The sequence below is a fragment of the Rhamphochromis sp. 'chilingali' genome (genome assembly GCF_963969265.1).
Source record: "Rhamphochromis sp. 'chilingali' genome assembly, chromosome: 3".
Taxonomy (NCBI): domain Eukaryota; kingdom Metazoa; phylum Chordata; class Actinopteri; order Cichliformes; family Cichlidae; genus Rhamphochromis; species Rhamphochromis sp. 'chilingali'.
This window is the reverse complement of record NC_137931.1, coordinates 46,464,376-46,482,101: the sequence shown is the minus strand read 5'-3', so window position 1 is coordinate 46,482,101 and position 17,726 is coordinate 46,464,376. Positions and strand designations below refer to the sequence as shown.

Here is a 17,726-nt window from a genome sequence, read left to right as displayed (position 1 = left end):
ACAGATGAAAGATTAAAAAGTGTCAAGAGGGCAGAGAAAAGAGAAAATTTACAAGGAAGTCATTTATCTCCAACCACCTCTCTGATAAGAAGTATGTGTACAACACATCAGTGTAAATGGTTAGCACCGGTTAAAGTAAGTAACTCTAGACTTTCACCCCAAAGTAGTTTAAAAAACTTGGAAGTTATACTTTTGCATGCTCTCATTTGTTTATAACAAGCCTTGTGATTAAAGGGTGAACCTTTGCAAAGATGTTTCTCAAAAATGAAACAACTGAAAGGAGCCTTCAGCAGGAAGTGTTGTGGCAGCAATGCTGCAGATGCTGGTGAATGATTCAGGACTTTATAAAAACGAACACATTATATGATGTGTTTACTTTTCAAAAGTAAATTTCGTATTTCTTTATGTATGAGTCAATAAAAAAAACACTCGTGGATGATTAGAATCAGCAACAGTGCACACTACGTGGGTACAAGTTTCTGCCTCTTTGCAGCAAGAGAGCTCGATTTTATCAAGCTAGCAACTGGATATATATACTTAATAATAATGTCACAGTATTAAGCATTAGTAAGGTATTAGTAAGTGTTTAATTCATCATTTATACATCATTACCCAGTATGTCATTTATAAATACAGATATGTTTATCTCTCTGTTACTGTTACACCCTGTATGACTATATTTTAATCATAATCGTCGTCATCACCGTATTCCCACTTTGAATATGTATTTTATTTTATTTATTACCTTCCTTTATCTTCCCCATGCCTCTGCCTTGTCTCCACCCTTCCCCTAACATTTTTCCATCTACCCCAGCCTTCATCCATCCCATCTCTTTACCTCTTATCTGTCCACCTCCTCATAACCCCTGTTTTTTCTTTATTGCCCCCACCCTCTTTATTACCTTTCTACCTTTCCTGTGTCACTGTCAGACCCTTTCTTTTCCCGTTTACTCCCAACTGCCTCTTCTTTAAGTGCGGAGAAACACTGAAGCTCCACAGAACTGACCACCTCCAACAGTGCAGCTCAGTGTGTCAAAACCCTGAACACAAACTTTACACTAATCCGAAACTCTTTCGTTGTTACAGATAATGATAAAAATGTATAAGAAGGGAAGCCATAGAGCCTGGGGATTTTACATCCAGAAATGTTGTGTAAAACCAGACACGTTATAATTAAAAAATACTGAAGAAGAAGATATGATAGGGAGTCTGTACGCACAATGCCAGGACGATCAAACCAGTTTAGATGGATGAAAAAAATTTAATCATTACTTGTTATACTTTTTTCTTTTTCTTGATAAGAAAAGCGGGGATCCAGAGCAGAGATTTGTAATAGTTTTAAATCAGTTTGATCTTATGTTTGTAGGAGCAGTGAAACTTCTGTCAGTGTGAAAATGTTTAACAACACATTTATTCCTGCATTTATCCTAATATAAGAAAAAGAAGTGCTATTTGAACAATATGTCTTTTTTGCACACGATAAACAAATGATGCTATCAGCATGGCTCTCTGGGCTTAAATTGTAAGAAATTACTCAATTACAGAAAGTTCTGGTAGCTCATTGGCCAGGTGGTGCTGTAATTATTAAACACAAAGTTTTTGCTAATTTTCAGAAGCATCCACTTTTAAAATAAAGAAATAATTATAAATATATATAAATATTTCTATAGTAGATGGTCCAAAAAATGTTTTTCCCCATCTTTTTCTTAATTACTTTGGTGTAGTTTGAATGGCCATGGTGGTGTTTGTCAGTAGAAAAAGCTGTTAAACTTATGAAAGCACAGTTAGAAGTCCAAACTGCCTCCCATCACATTTTCCAAAGACATCCAGTGGGCCATACTGGAGTTTGTGGTGGGCCTATTCTGGCCCTTGGGCCCTATGTTTGACACCCCAAGCTAGGGAATCAGCTTGTTTTATATTTCGACTCACTGATAAAGAGTAATGCCTGATTTACACTTCTGCTGCAATTCTAAGTCATAACTTATGAAGTAAGCACAAACTCCTTTTAACGCTCCCCGATAAACTTCCATGTAACCGGATGTGCACCTCCCAGGATATGTAACATGTAGCCCGCAATGACCTGAAAGCTGTAGGAGGTTGCAGCGTTAGGGTTAAATGGGGTTTCCGGTTACGTCGTCGAAGTTAAGACGAAGATTTCCCGCAGAAGTCTAAAAAATCAATCAATGTTATGAACAATCGTATGAGAAACAGAGGTCCTTAAATGCCTCCCCAAACAGAGAAGTCTTTGAAGTCTTTGAATGCAACGTTTGTGTGGCGCACTGAACTCTGGGTCTTGGAGTTTTGTGTAGGCATGCATCATTCTGAGCCCCGCACCGCGATAATGGAGAACGACATTTCCCATGTTGCGTTTATCTCCTTTGACAAACCACGCCCCTTCATCTAAGACATGCCTGATATCACGTAGGTGAAACTTCTGACACAGTTTTAAGTTGGTGGTGAGAACACAGTGACAGGCCGGACACACGGACAGAGAATCGTGTCTTGTCCACAGATGGCCACCATCGTCTTTTACTCGGTGAACAAAACGGCTCACAGCGCCGCGAGACGATGTTTAACTTCTCCGTTAAAGAGGCTCGCTAGTGCCGGAGAGTCCGTTTCGCGGCTAGCCTCCACTCACAGTCGGTCAGTGCCTTTGCTTCCGGGAACGAGATGGTTTTCGAGGGGTACCGGCGTGAGGTTCATGTCCCATGGGACCGCAGGCAGGTCCGGGAATACCAGGAGGGGAGCCCTGGCGCTCAGCGGAGCCGCAGCAGTAACAGCGGCGGCGGCCGTAGCGGGGTTTCTAGCTAACACTGACCACTTCCAGCGCGCAGAGATGGCAACGAGGGAAGAGACGGGGGAAGAAGCGGACATTCTTCAGAGGTGCCGGGGCTTCATGTCTCCGCCGGTGACTGACATTAGTGTGCTGCAGGGGAACAAGGACGAGATGCGTACGAAGATGGAGATGCTGATCATGGAGACTCAGGCCGACTTCTGCAAAGCCCTGGAGAAAGTGGACGGTGGGACGTTCAGGGTTGACCGGTGGAAGAGGAAGGAAGGTGAGGCGCTTCTGCCTGACATAAAATATCCACGTACAGCGTAACAGAGTGTAACATGATTATATTTGCTTAAAGAAGAACCAAAAGTAAACAGACTGTGTCTGTGTCAGGTGGTGGAGGCATCAGCTGTGTGATGCAGGACGGAAAGGTGTTTGAGAAGGCGGGTGTTAATGTGTCGGTGGTGTTTGGGAACCTGACAGAGGAGGCGGCGAAGCAGATGAGGAGCAGAGGAAAGGTCCTCAAAGGGAAAGATGGTGAGTTTTGACTACTGCGATTTGTGTTCTTGAACACAGCGGTTTAAACTTTAATATTGGTATCTTTATTTTTCCCAGGTAAACTGCCATTTGTTGCCATGGGAGTAAGCTCCGTTATTCACCCCAAAAACCCCCATATTCCCACTGTGCACTTCAACTACAGATACTTTGAGATTGAGGAGGAAGATGGTAAGCATTAGGCCTTCATCACATCAGCAGTTGGCTCTCAGTGTCAGTGACACAGCTGAGTGTGGAGTGAATGATAACCCTTGTTTCCTTCTTCCTTGTTCTAGGCACTAAGCAGTGGTGGTTCGGTGGAGGCACAGACCTGACCCCGGTGTATATAGATAAGGAGGATGCCTTTCATTTCCACAAAACCCTGAAGGAGGCCTGTGACAAGCACCACCCACAGCACTACCCCGACTTTAAGAAATGGTACGGTTTGGTTAGCCCCACGCTCGTCCCCTGCACTTGCACGTGCGTCCTTCAGCACGTACGCTGTGTGTGGATTTGCACTGGGTGTATCCCCACTGTGGAGTTATGATAAGAGGAAGTCTTTGCCTAAAATCTGCAGTTGCAGAAAAACCGTTGAAGCAAGACGTTAGTCAGGGATTGACTTCAGTGGGAAATGATGGGTGTGGTTTATCTGATGTTTGCTGTATGAGGTAAAGTTTTACATTTAAGGAATAATGTGATGTTTTCATAAATATGCCTTTCCTGTTACAGAGACGATTGGCACCCCTCTCATCCACTAAATGTAGCACAGTTTACTGTCTCTACAGACATGCTTTCAGTCGACTTGCTGTTAATTCATTTAGAGCCCATTTGGAGCTTTGATACCTATACTGACGTTTGATGATTTAAAAGTCTGATATATTGGCCGATATTTTTCTTTTTCTCTCAGGAAAAATGGAACATAAACACAATTCATATTTATTTTTAATCCTCACTAAGATATTACTGCTGTTTTGTTGAATCTGCTGAGTTGGTGTGTTTGTGGTGGTCCAAGCAACAGAGAAGTTGCAGAGCTCCCTCTGGTGGACAAACTGGAACATCACTGCTCATAACGTGGTTGAGAGGACATTTTCTCTTTTTTTTAAACGTTTTATTTTACTTTCTAAATTTTCATTACTCGGTCATTATAAATACTGATATCAACATACAGGCAAATCTGTCTTTCAGACTTCATTTGTCGTATGTCATATATTTGGATATTTATTTGGCCCTGCTTCTGTCTCAGTATATGTTACTGCATGTTGCCCAGGTGTGACAGGTACTTCTACGTCCGCCACAGAGGAGAGACCCGCGGTATAGGAGGAATCTTCTTTGACGACCTGGACTCCCCGAATCAGGAGGAAGTGTTCAGCTTCGTCAAGAGCTGCGCCCGCACGGTGGTGCCCTGCTATCTGCCCATCGTGTACAAACATCTCAATGACTCTTTTTCTGATGAGGAGAAGGACTGGCAGCAGGTTCGACGAGGCCGGTGAGTAGCACCAAACGGTAAATAAGAGAGAACCCATCTGATCAGTTTGATTTTCAGATCTTTGTGGAAGTCTACAAACAAGACTTCTGAGGTCTTCAACAAAGAGCTGTTCATGCTCGTCTTGGATTTTGCACAAATAATAAAATTCACACATCAACACAGTGACCTTAAACACACAAGTCTTTGTATCATAGAGGAGTCGAAGAAGACTAAAGGGACCGTTTTGAAGTCAGAGTGAGCGTCCTGACACGCAGAAATGTTGCAGAAGAACCTGCAGTGAGCACGTCATGCAAGGAAACGCAGACGTCCCAGAGGTGATGCTGTGCTTTGCAGAGGAAGAAGCTACAGGTCGGATCGACACAAAGCTTTAGTTACAGTTACTGCTGCAGGAGGGATCCACACTAGACACCGAAACAAAGCTTCACTTATTTTTGCACCTTTGCTCATTTTCTACCACAAGTAAAACATCAAAGTTTGATATTATTTTTATTCAGATTTTCCTTTAAGAATATTTGAGCTCAAATAAACACAAAATTATAAAGGGTTCACAGACCAGCTGATCCAAGTCAGTCCGTCCTGTTTTTCAGGCCACACACTTGCAGTGACTGCCAGTCTCAGGTTTAGTCTTCCTTCACTTGTGTGATTGAGCTACTTAATGACTGCAGTGTGGTCTGAAGCTGGAGTGGATCCTGGCAGGGAGTCGCTAACAACACAGAGACTGACTTAAAGGGCGAGTTTGAGAGGGAAGTACATAGCAAGCTGGAAACCAGTAGAGTGATTAGACTGTTCAGATTAGCTCAGTGTGGTATGTGTTGACACATACAGAAAGCACCTCACAAAACTTGTGACATGACGTAATTCAGCTCATAACTTTCGCACGTCGGGGCAGTATGCGTCACGTGACAGAGCGGCTGTGGCGTGCGAGGCCTGTCGGCAGTCTGGTTCAGCATTTGCTGCCTCGCTACCAACCCGGCATTTCATCTCCGAGGAAGTTATCCCAGAGAAGTAAAGCAAAGGGGCGGATCTAGCAAAGTTTAGCCAGGGGGGCCGATAGGGCATGAACAGGGAAAAGGGGCACAAAGACATACTTTTCTTTCTTATTCTCATTTAAAATGTCGAGCTTTTAATAAATAATTATCTGAATCTTACACCCAAAGTTTTAATCTGATGTATAGAAGTCCATTACTGTATATACACTCAACAAAAATATAAACGCAACACCTTTGTTACTGCTCCCATTCCCCATGGGATGGATGTAGAGACCTAAAATTCATTCCAGATACACAATATAACCATCCCTCCCAAACAGTGGTCACAAATCAGTCCAAATGTGTGGTAGTGGGCACATCTGCCATATTGAGATAATCCATCCCACCTCACAGGTGTGCCACATCAGGATGCTGATCTGACATCATGAGTAGTGCACAGGTGTACCTCAGACTGCCCACAACAAAAGGCCACCCTGGAATGTGCAGTTTTGTCTCACAGCAAAATGCCACAGATGCCACAAGCAATGAGGGAGCGTGCAATTGGCATGCTGACAGCAGGAATGTCAACCAGATCTGTCGCCCGTGCATTGAATGTTCATTTCTCAACCATAAGCCGTCTCCACAGGCGTTTCAGAGAATATGGCAGCACATCCAACCGGCCTCACAACTGCAGACCTCGTGTAACCACACCAGCCCAGGACCTCCACATCCAGCAGGTTCACCTCCAAGATCGTCTGAGACCAGCCACCCAGACAGCTGCTGGAACAATTGGTTTGCACAACCAAACAATTTCTGCACAAACTGTCTGAAACCGTCTCAGGGACGCTCAACTGCATGCCCGTCGTCCTCATCGGGGTCTTGACCTGACTCCAGCTCGTCGCCGTAACAGACTTGTGTGGGCAAATGCTCACATTCGATGGCGTCTGGCACGTTGGAGAGGTGTGCGCTTCACGGATGAATCATGGTTCACATTGTTCAGGGCAGATGGCAGCTGAGAATGTCCCAGTTCTTGCATGGCCAGCATACTCACCGGACATGTCACCCATTGAGCATGTTCGGGATGTGCTTGACCGGCGTATACGACAGCGTGTACCAGTTCCCACGAATATCCAACAACCTCGCACAGCCATTGAAGTGGAGTGGACCAACATTCCACAGGCCACAATTGACAATCTGATAGACTCCATGCGACGATGTGTTGCACTGCATGAGGCAAATGGTGGTCACACCAGATACTGACTGGTTCTGGGTCCCCAGACCCCCAACAGCGCAAAAAACTGCACATTCCAGGGTGGCCTTTTGTTGTGGGCAGTCTGAGGTACACCTGTGCACTACTCATGATGTCAGATCAGCATCCTGATGTGGCACACCTGTGAGGTGGGATGGATTATCTCAATATAGCAGATGTGCCCACTACCACACATTTGGACTGATTTGTGACCACTGTTTGGGAGGGATGGTTATATTGTGTATCTGGAATGAATTTTAGGTCTCTACGTCCATCCCATGGGGAATGGGAGCAGTAACAAAGGTGTTGCGTTTATATTTTTGTTGAGTGTAGTAACTGTTAAGTCTAATATACCCTAGTAAGCTATAGTACTTTTTCCTTTGGGAAGGTACCATCTGTGCAGTCTGCAAATCTGTTGAAGGAAGATGTTGAATCTGTTTAATATTTCTTGAAAAATAATTGATTTCTGTGAATTTTCTTTTACACACATGAAATGAAAGTTGATTACGTCGATTAAGCATCACGAAGCGGAGGGTGGGGGTGGTTCCCTAGTTATTTATTTTTTGTGGGGCGTTTTCAACCCTATTAGTCAGGTTGCTTAATATTTCTGCTAAGTACTCTTTAAAATACCAGAATAGGGAGGATGGAGCAGGTTTACGTTTATTAGATTGATCAGTGTTGCTGAACTATGAAATAGTTTTTACACACAGGTTCAACAGAACAGCTTTAGTGTTTGTTTTTTTAAACTTGAGTATGAACTTGTATAAAATGCAGCAAGATATTAATAAAACAGTCGTACTGATTAAAACACTATCGGATTCATGTCGGTATCGGCAGATATCCAAATTTATGATATCGGTATCGGACATTAAAAAGTGGTATCGTGCCATCTCTACCACAAACCTGTCACAGTAACAAAGAAAACAAAATGAATAAATACGCATTACAATATTATTCCTGTGAAAGTAAACCCAGAGCATGGGCTGCCTTGGTTTGTTCTTATGTGTTTTCATACAGCACCTGATCACCTTAAACAATGAACAGGAAGTTTTGAGCCTACAGTGAGGATGTGTTGCTCTGCAGGTATGTGGAGTTTAACCTGGTGTACGACAGGGGAGTGAAGTTTGGCCTGGCCACGCCCGGCTCAAGAATCGAGAGCATCCTCATGTCCCTCCCACTCACCGCAAGGTAAGCTGCTGCCTCTTCAAAGCACTGTTTGCACCTCGCTTGTGTCAACAGCAGGCTGCCCGCGTCGCGTGGTAACAGAATCACTCGTCATCCTCAGGTGGGAGTACATGCACGAGCCTGCCAAAGGCACCCGGGAGGCTGAGATGCTGGATGCGTTACGAAACCCCAAAGACTGGGTGTGACCGGAGCGCCCCCGGGTTTGGACGTCAGTATGGACAAAAACATCTATTTTATAAAGCTGGCTGATCGACCAGCTGGGCAACATTTAACCCTGCTTTTATAATATGGAGCTGCGCTGTAGATGTCTGAAGAGCTTTTTCATTTTGTCAAATGAGCCGTGGTAAAACGGACCCTGAATAATGTCAAACTCAGTTCATGAGCTTGGTGCCATTGCTTACTGCAAGACCAAATAATGTGACTTAATGGGCGACCTCCTTTTCAGGTCAGCTGCACTTCCGTTGTGCTCCTTTAAACGTGTGTGTTTTGTTCTATGACCAGCTAAATGTGGCTCGCTCTGCTCAAAGCTGTTAAAGCCGTCCTCTGCTCGCTTTCAACAAACACCTGAAAAGGACAAACTGAGCCACTGTGTCAGCTCTGCCATCTAATGTTAATAGAAGCTGGTTTCAATGTCCACAATGACTGTTTCTGCCACAAAATGAATAAATGGATATTCGCCACTCTCTGCTGAGGCCCATTCACTTTGTGCTGGTCTTTGATTTGTGGTTAATGAATCACTTTATGGTTTGTTTGAACAGCAGTAAACAATCTCTGACCCACAGAGGACGAATGTGAGTCACAGGCCAGGTGGAAACAAGAATCTGTCTTATCTACAGTTTCTTCTGTTCCTTTAAAATAAAGTGAAGCTCACACTGGATACATCTGTATCCTTGGTAAGAATCTCACTTTGTGAGCGCCTGGAAAACCACCAGGCGATGAATAATTTGTCCCTTTGTGAGTGATGATGGTAACAGTGCGGGGGGGGCAACAAGTGCTCACCCAAACAAACTGAACATGTTCTCGAGACGCTGAAAGATTCATGCAGCGAGTTTTAAATATTTTATTACAAATTAATTCAAGCTTTTGCACAAGTGAAAGATTTATAACAAGCTCCTTACTTTTAGTGTTATGTAACGTGTTTTTCCTCGATAAGGCTTTGTAAAAACAGGGTTCGGTTAAGTAACAGTACAACAAGTGGCCGAACCAAAATTGCTACCTCTACCAGCACGAGTCAGCTCAGTGTCGCAGCGAGTGCTGAGGCTCAAAGGTCACGCTGCAAACGTTCAGTGCTCTGCTGCGTGACAGTGATCAGCATTAGTGACGACATATTTGGCTTTAGAGTGTATGCAGCAGCAGCAGCGTTTCATATAGACCGAGCACTCTGAGGATTACAACGTCATTGTTACTGCTGAGTGACACAGCAAACGTGAAACAGACTGTCCTACTTTCCATGAAACAGCTCATTCTGAGCTTCGCCCCTTCATTATTCACAACCGACTGTACTACGGTTACATCAGCACCGGTGCAGTCACTGGCCTTTAAGCTTTAAAAAATGCCTCCCCGTAATGTTTGCACACAGATACACAGTTACATAGATACATTACTCATGCTAAACATAGACTTTATCCACGGTGACTGTAAATACAGAAGCTTCCCCTGACAACCCGTCTCTGCTGCTTTCTGCCCCACATTTATGTGCAAGTCAGTAACTGTAGCACAGCTGCAGCTTCACATCCAGGAGGTCCGTTTGGGAAGGAGGGCGTTCCACAGTTAAAGCAGCTGTCAGAGGCCCCACTAGTGTTCATGGGCCAGTGAGTCCTGACCATTAAATCAAATTAGACAGTACGGAGACACCTCTAACCTCACGAGGACAGCATGAACTACAGGCGTTACCGAAATATAAGCAGGTAATGACGCATAACTGCCCTCCTTCCCTTAACCCTTTGTGTTTACTAAAGATGGACCAATGCTTTGGTTTGGCGTGTCACCTCGTGGTTTAAGGCATATTAACTGAGTCATTTCTGTAACTGGGAGACACTTGCTGCTGCCTATCTTGGCCAGGTTTCCCTTGAAAAAGAGGTTTTTAATCTCAGTGGGATCTTCCTGGTTAAATAAAAAAATATATATTATGCCTTGACATCTGTTTACTGTTTACAGGTAAAACCCTCATTGGAGCCACATGCAGGCTCCCGGCCCACCACGAGAGACCGGCTGGTGAATAATGTCCTTTCTCAAAAGTCTGCATTATGTTCACTTATGATCGAGTCACACACGGCAAATGTACAACCACAAACTTGTGGATGAAGTATTTTTGACAAGGACGTATTCAAAGATGAAAAACAAATGATGTGACGCCGCCCACTCGGGTCTCAAACTGGCATCAGTCGGTACCGAGCGCCACTAAAGCATTGGTCTCACACCTGTGATACAAACCCTGTTTGTGAATCTGTAGCTGTGACACAGCGTGAGGAGAAGCAGCAGCGTGGTATTGCACCATCACTCGTTCCTTCAACGGTTAGTGCAACTTCTGTTCCAGCACTGATGATTGCATTAGTCCACTGACCAAACAGTTATTAGTGTTTCTGTCGTGTGTGTTGGATTGCAGGGGGGGGCTGGTGAAACCACAGCAGTAGCACTGCTAAACAATAAGTCTTAGTGTGTGTTAGGGCTTTTGTTAGGCTGCTGGTTAAAAACACGTTCACTTCCCTTGGCCCCCACTGACACTAACAGAACTGCTGTTGACTATGTCCTCATACTGTGGGGGCGGCTCAGTCTCTATTTGGACGTCCGTGTGGCCCACAGCCTCTTCGTAAGATGGCGGCGGGTCGCCGGCGCTTCCGCGCCCTGACGTAAACTCTGAGCCTGGATACGCTGGGCTGCTGTGGATGCTGAGTTCTGATTGGTCACCGTGGTATTCCCTCCCCCAGTGGTCCATAGAGACCACTGACAAGACGTTGTTGTGATGCGAGAGTCCCATGCTGGGGCTGCGCTGTGAGCGTTTGCGGGAGTGGCAGCGCCACACAGTGATTGCGACGCCGGCGATGATGACCACGACCAGCAGCAGCGGCACAATCAGGTAGAGCGAGTGGATCCCGCCCACCGCCGCCTCCAGGCCTCCAGGCGGACTGCTTTCACGCACATATTCTTCCCAGAACTGCCTCTGCACACAGAACATCCACACTGTCAATAAAACAGCCCAAACGTGCACCCCCCCCACTGCAAGCGCTTTTTATCCACATTACTGCAACGCAAGGAAACCGACAACAGCACCCAAACAAACAAAAAGAGACCACGTGAGCGCACACATGACCTAGCTCCAGCCTCCACACAATGCTGCACTGGGCTGTTCTTCCTGCTGATCGCAATCACTTTCTGACAAACACCCTCGTTCCGCTCTCGGCACAGGATTTCACTGCTGGACACATGAACGCCACAAAATATCACTTGTAGTTAGAGCGGCTGGCGTGGGTTACTCTCCACCGGTGATGCTGACCTGTGGGATTTAGCTGCAGTGGAAGCCATGTTTTCATGTTTCAAGTTTCCCAAGTGCTTTTAAAAAGGGCGAGCAGTTTCAATTATCCAAACATCCTAGTTTTTTGGATGATCATGTTATTTTACTACCAGGGTCAAAATGATTAGCTCCCCAATGCTAACACGTGTCTTCTTCAGTGAATCTCCCAAGATCCTCCAGACTTGATCACCTTGGCCTAGATCTTCAGGCCCCCCCACAGACTGGCACTGGTGTCAGGGCTCCGTGCAGACCAGCTGTTCTTCACCAGGCATGTTTTGGGTTGTTGTCGTGTTGGAAGACATTAGGACCCAGATTTGCTGCTGGTTGCCTGAGGTTTTCTTTCTAAAGCTTCCTTTCAAGTTCAAGGGATAGCTCAGTAGGTAAAGTGGTCGCCCCATGATCAGAAGGTCGGCGGTTCGAATCCACTTAACGGCTACCCTGAGGTACCCCTGAGCAAGGTACCGTCCCTACACACTGCTCCCCGGGCACCTGCTTAGTGGGCTGCCCACTGCTTCACTGAGTGAATGGGTCAAATGCAGAGAAAAACAAGTAATTTCCCCATGGGGATCAATAAAGTATCCATTATTATTATTATTATTATTTCCTTCTTTCTTCGCGATTCCTTCCATCCTGAGACTCTCTGTTTAAAGTGGGCTGAAGCATTCCCACGGCATAATACTCCCACCCCCGTGTTTCACTGTGGCGCCAGCGCTCTTTGGTTGTACACCTCTCACTTCTCTCTCCAAACATAAGCATTGTCTCTGCTTTCTACTCTGGAAACTCTGTATGCTTTCTCAACTGATAGCTCAGACCCTCGCTGAAGTTTTTATACTGAGTGAAAATAGGAAAATAACCTTCAGTTTTATCCTGATTCTAGAAGCTCTGAGCATTACCAAGTTAAATCACATCATTTCCCAGCAGTGCTTTGTGCGGTGGCACGATAAAAAGGTCTATTTTTCCAGAAGGGCGAATAATACTGACCCCGGTCAAACTAATCTGAAACAGTTCTGTTATTGTGCACAAACATGCTCTGTTGAAGAAGCACCCGGGAAAGACTTTAAATTTCATAGGTGGGCTAATAATTTTGTCCTCATCTATAAGAATCAGGAAAACTTTAAGCTGTTTATTTCCAGCACTCCACAAATGTGCCCCAATGGGAAATGATTTCCTGTTAAAGAAAAACGACGCGTGGTTCATGTTGGAGTTCTGATGTGCACTGTGTGATGCGACACGCCTCCTCATCCTCTCACCGTCTTCTCTTCGTTCTCAAAAGCTTCCCGGGCCTCCTCATAGGTGCAGGTCTCCTCCCGACACTCCCTCTGGATGTTACCCTGCTTTATTTCCTCCAGAAAAAAGTTGGCCCTGCGCAGCCTCCGCAGGACCGAGTGGGCCGCTTCTGCTGGCAGGAACACTGAAACGAGTGGAGGAGGGAGGAAGCAAAGACAGGAGCGAGTAGGGGAAAGAAAAAAATGCATTAATCAACAAGCAGAGACAGGAAAGGAATGAAGATGACAGGAAAGTGAGGGCGAGTCAGCAAGCAGAACAGCATGGGGGAGGAATTTAGACGGCATTGAAAGGGCGGCAAAAAGGAAAGAGATGCTGGGAAAAGAATAATGAGGAAAATGGGGAGAGGAGCGAGGTGGGGACTGAAACAAAGGCAGCCGAGCCGAGCGCTGGTCAGTGCCCACATTTCTACATAAAGACAAAAGCTCCTTTGATTTAGGCATCCGTCCCTCTGCCAAATAAAAGAAACTGGAAGAACGGACTTGAAGAGACAAGGTGGCTCTCTGTTTCTCACACCCAGAATATAAACATAAACTCCCCCAAGGAAACAGTCAGATGCCACAACATGCCCAAATTAACAAGTAACGGCTGTCTGACTCATAACTTCGGGAATGGGATCAGCAAAAGGCTTAAAAGCAGAAAAAAGGACAAAGAGCAAAATCCAAACAGGAATTTCCCCCCGGACAGAATGGGAATTGTTACTGTGTCAACAAGGGGGGGCACTGCAGTGGTTTAGTAGCATGGACAATGAGGAAAATCAACACAATGGAACAGGAAAAACAAGCGAGAGTAGGAAAAAGAGGAATCCGTGTTTCCGTCTCTGCTTGTGGGTAAACTTACCACTCCCCATGATTCCCGCGGGTCTGTTTGGGGGGGTTTATCTGCAGAAAAGCAAACAGGCATTAAGCTTCAGTTTGAACCTGCTGATGGAGTAAGATGACAGTTAACAAGAACTTCCACCTCAGCAGCTACACCCTTCCTTTGGTCCTACTTAAAGATGAGCAGCACGGTTTCCAAGCTCCTTCTCAGGCACCACATCTCTGCTGTTCTCACACAGACCGACGTTTTCTAACAGGGACACGGTAAAGGGCGTCGTTACGCCATGACCACGAGACATCCGTGGCTGAAGTGACAGCGACCAATGGCGGCTGCCGTCCAGCGCTCCGCACGGATCCAAAAATAGATGACCATCAGCACAATCATCCATCACAAAGCGCCTCCGCCCCAAACAGCCACCGGGGACACGGCGCTGTGCTAACGGTCTCTATCGGGTTAGGTTAGCTTCGGTGGTGTGTGGCTGAGCGGGTTAGTGTCCTGGCAGGTCGATTAGTGGGCTCACGGAGCCTTCACCTTTAAATTCAATCTGGCCATCAACACAGGATCCAAACAAAGACTTCCCGGGAGAGAGTCCCGCCAAACGCTACGGGCTTCACTGCTTCTCGAAACCGCGTGTTGCTGCAAACACAACGCCTATCGCTGCGACTTACCTTTTTTCGTCCCCAAATATGCGCATTAGCGACCGTTCGTCTCTTCCGCTGCCCGAAAGATTTGTTGTACAAACTGCGCAGGCGCACAAGGTCTGTTTGGTATCGCGGCTTCACGAACTGCCCCGAGTTAAAGAGACACACCGCCGTTAGCACGAAGAATAGCAGGTAAATGTGGAAAAAATAACTAAAGATACATAAATGTAACCAATAATCTAATTATGCAAGTTAGTTCACAAATAGGCCACCCAATAAAAATCAAAGGTCATCGATGAAAGGCGGCAGTTCTTGCTTTCTCCATCCTCCGCAAGGTTAATTAAACGAAGCTAAAATCGTATGTGACAAAAAACATAAAGAATAATGAAAAATAATGAAACTATTTTGTGAACTTGGAAAACTAGCTCAAATAAAATAAAAGAAAATAAAGAGGAAATATTCGTAGTTTTAGGTAAAACATTTAAATCTTATATCTAACATTTTTCACGTTTCTGATAAGGCTTTGATTGACATGTTTATTGAGAGTTTGGACGTCTAAGACTGAGTCAGCTGCTTAGATCTTTCCGCACGACAATAAAAAGACTGAAACTAACGAAAACCAAACCTACATGCCTTCAAATCACAGACGCTAAAATGAAACTAAGCAGAACAAAAAGTGAAAGAAAATATTTAAATAGAATAAATCGAACCCTTGCTATTGTAACCGTGTGTTCTTGCGTGCCTGACAAAGAAAGGTAAAGGAAAGAAAGACGTCCAAGTCATTAACTTACTCGCTCCAGCTCCTGCAGCCAAATACAAACAGGGGGGGTTAGCTCAGCCCATCACAACTTCCAAGCTAGCCAGAATTATATATTCAGCGTTAACGGCGCCTACAACACATTTGTGGCACACACATACTACACATTTATCTAACAAAAACAGGCACAATGATGACAATAAATGAACTAAAATAACAATCAGAAACATCAGGGTGGCTAAATATACGTTATATGTGTGTTGTACAGTGTTAGGAAAGCAATGACGCCAACCGCTCCCACAGGAGAATTGTAGAGGCCAAAGGGGTACACTGTATTTCAAACCCAGTGGGAGTTTCCCCCCAAAGAGGGACAAAGGACCCCCTGATGGTCCTCTTTGGGGGGAAACTAACACTGGGTTTAAATCTGGGACTCTCCACCAGTTAGAACTGAAGAAGCTTCTCGGATGAGAGGTGAAACGTCTTCAAGCAACTTAAAGAAGTCCAGACGCTTTTCTTTCCAAGCTCCTTAGACTACGATGACCTGGATCACTGAGAACCTTCACAGAGACCTTCTGTTTGGTTTGAGATTTTGGGACGTTAATATTTGCCAAGCTGAGACAAATTTCACTTCAAATCTCAGATAGTGAGGATGATTCTAAAATGCAGATCCAGAAAACCATCCTCTTTCACACACCTAGTCAGTTTTGAAGATTAACAATGGCTAACACTGAGCAGTGCTGATTTTCTAACTCTGGAAAATAACTCAAAATGTTAGAAATATTCCAGTGTTAGAAAATCAGCACTGCTCAGTGTTAGCCATTGTTAATCTTCAAAACTGACTAGGTTACTTTTAAACATATAACACTGTCAACAGTGTTGTATTTAACACTCAGAGGTGTGGACCCATATAGACACTCTCCAGTGTTAATTTAACACTGGAGATTTTGCTGTGCAGCGACGTTAGTATTAAAGAATATATTTATCTCTAGCGTTTGCCTGACATTTCATTTTTTGCTCACGTCACCACATTTTCCAATTCCTCGTGGCAGAGGAAGATACAGTTGTTCATTTCACTTTGTTTCCACATGGTTTCCCTCGTGCTCAGTGTTCTGTGTCAGTCATCAGTTCAATCTAAGCATTGATATTTTGTGCCTTAGACGTGCAATCAAATATGCAACTCCGAGCAGTATATTAACACTGATGAGTTATGATGTCGTGTGGTGTGTGTGTGTGTGTGTGTGTCTTACCAAAGTGTAGGTCAAATGTTCCTGCCGGCAAAGTCTTTCAACATCATTACTGATGAAAACAGATTGTAATCAGGAGAGGCTGGATGGGTAAATACACACACACGCACACACACACGCACACACACACGCATGCACACACACACACACACACACACACACACACACACACACACGCACACACACACACACACACACACACACAGTACAGACCTGCATATAATATCAATGTACTGGTTCATGAAACTTCAAACGTTGTGTTTTATTTTCAGTTTCCTTTCATGCTAACTGCGGTCTATAACCTAAAACTAACAAGGACTCCAACACAGATGCTGATGGTGCATTTCTAATTAAATGTAGCTATGAAGTTAATTTACTCGTCTACGTCTCTCTCAGGGTGCATTTGTGATCAATATGAATTAATTCCAAGATTCGTCCCTGGGGACAAAAATCACTGAGTTCAATTAGAAAGAACACGAGCAGCCTTCTAACCGTAGCTCTGAGTCTGTGTGAGACAGAATAAAGGTTTGTCTCACAGAGTGTTTAAAGTGATACAGTCGGTGTCTGCGCTGTGATCCACAACCTCGCACTGCTCAAAGCACTCTTGATGATGTCATTGTGTGGAGACGTCCTTAAAGTAGTTTTATCAGCACAGCAGCTCCACCTACCAGCTTCTCTGTTTGGGAAGGGCAGCCAATCAGAACAAAGCTGGCCTAAAGGGAGGATGATCTTAAAGCCAAAGTGAATGAACAAAAGCCGAGCCCTCATCTTCCACTTCTGGTGACTGCAGAAGATTTGCTGTGGGGTTCACCGTAGCAGATCATCTGCCTCCATCTCACCCTGTCTCTAGTATCCTATACCGTCACACCAACCTTCTGCATGTCCTCCTTCACTACATCCACAAACCTTCTCTGAGGTCTTCCTCTTTTCCTCTTTCCTGGTAGCTTCATCTTCAACATATTTTGTCCAATATATCCACGACCCTTTCTCTACACATGTCCAAACCCTCTCTGCCTTACCTAAGTACACCTCTTCAGCTGCTTGTTAATGCAAATATCCAATGAATTAATCCCATGGGAGCAACATACAGGCATGTAGACATAGAAACGAAAACCTCCTAAAGTTCAAACTGAGCATAAGAATGAGGAAGAACAGAGGATTTAAGTGACTTTGAGCATGACATGGTTGTTGGTGCCAGATGGTCTGCTGGGATTTTTCCCACATAGCAATATCTGGCATTTACAGAGAATGGTCTGTACACGTCACGCGGCT

The 17,726-nt window shown here is 44.8% G+C and overlaps 2 protein-coding genes across 3 annotated transcripts; one reads left to right on the top strand and one right to left on the bottom strand.

The window, feature by feature from the left end:
- The first annotated feature begins 2,387 nt into the window (after window positions 1-2,387).
- cpox (coproporphyrinogen oxidase) lies at window positions 2,388-8,881 on the top strand. The gene is made up of 7 exons (XM_080877784.1): window positions 2,388-3,059; window positions 3,170-3,313; window positions 3,392-3,502; window positions 3,607-3,748; window positions 4,578-4,796; window positions 8,097-8,201; window positions 8,299-8,881. The coding sequence occupies exons 1-7, from the start codon at window positions 2,513-2,515 to the stop codon at window positions 8,381-8,383; spliced, it is 1,353 nt and encodes a 450-aa protein (XP_080733910.1). The 5' UTR covers window positions 2,388-2,512; the 3' UTR covers window positions 8,384-8,881.
- A 363-nt stretch (window positions 8,882-9,244) lies between these two features.
- On the bottom strand, window positions 9,245-14,907 carry prrg1 (proline rich Gla (G-carboxyglutamic acid) 1). Of its 2 annotated transcripts, none has more exons than XM_080877786.1 (4): window positions 13,954-14,907; window positions 13,834-13,874; window positions 12,960-13,120; window positions 9,245-11,358 (listed from the first exon to the last, which is right to left on the bottom strand). In XM_080877786.1, the coding sequence occupies exons 2-4, from the start codon at window positions 13,841-13,843 to the stop codon at window positions 10,897-10,899; spliced, it is 633 nt and encodes a 210-aa protein (XP_080733912.1). In that variant the 5' UTR covers window positions 13,844-13,874; window positions 13,954-14,907; the 3' UTR covers window positions 9,245-10,896. The 2 variants fall into 2 exon arrangements, with proteins under 2 accessions (XP_080733912.1, XP_080733911.1); XM_080877785.1 differs by having other exon boundaries at window positions 14,481-14,586.
- Between the last annotated feature and the right edge of the window lie 2,819 nt (window positions 14,908-17,726).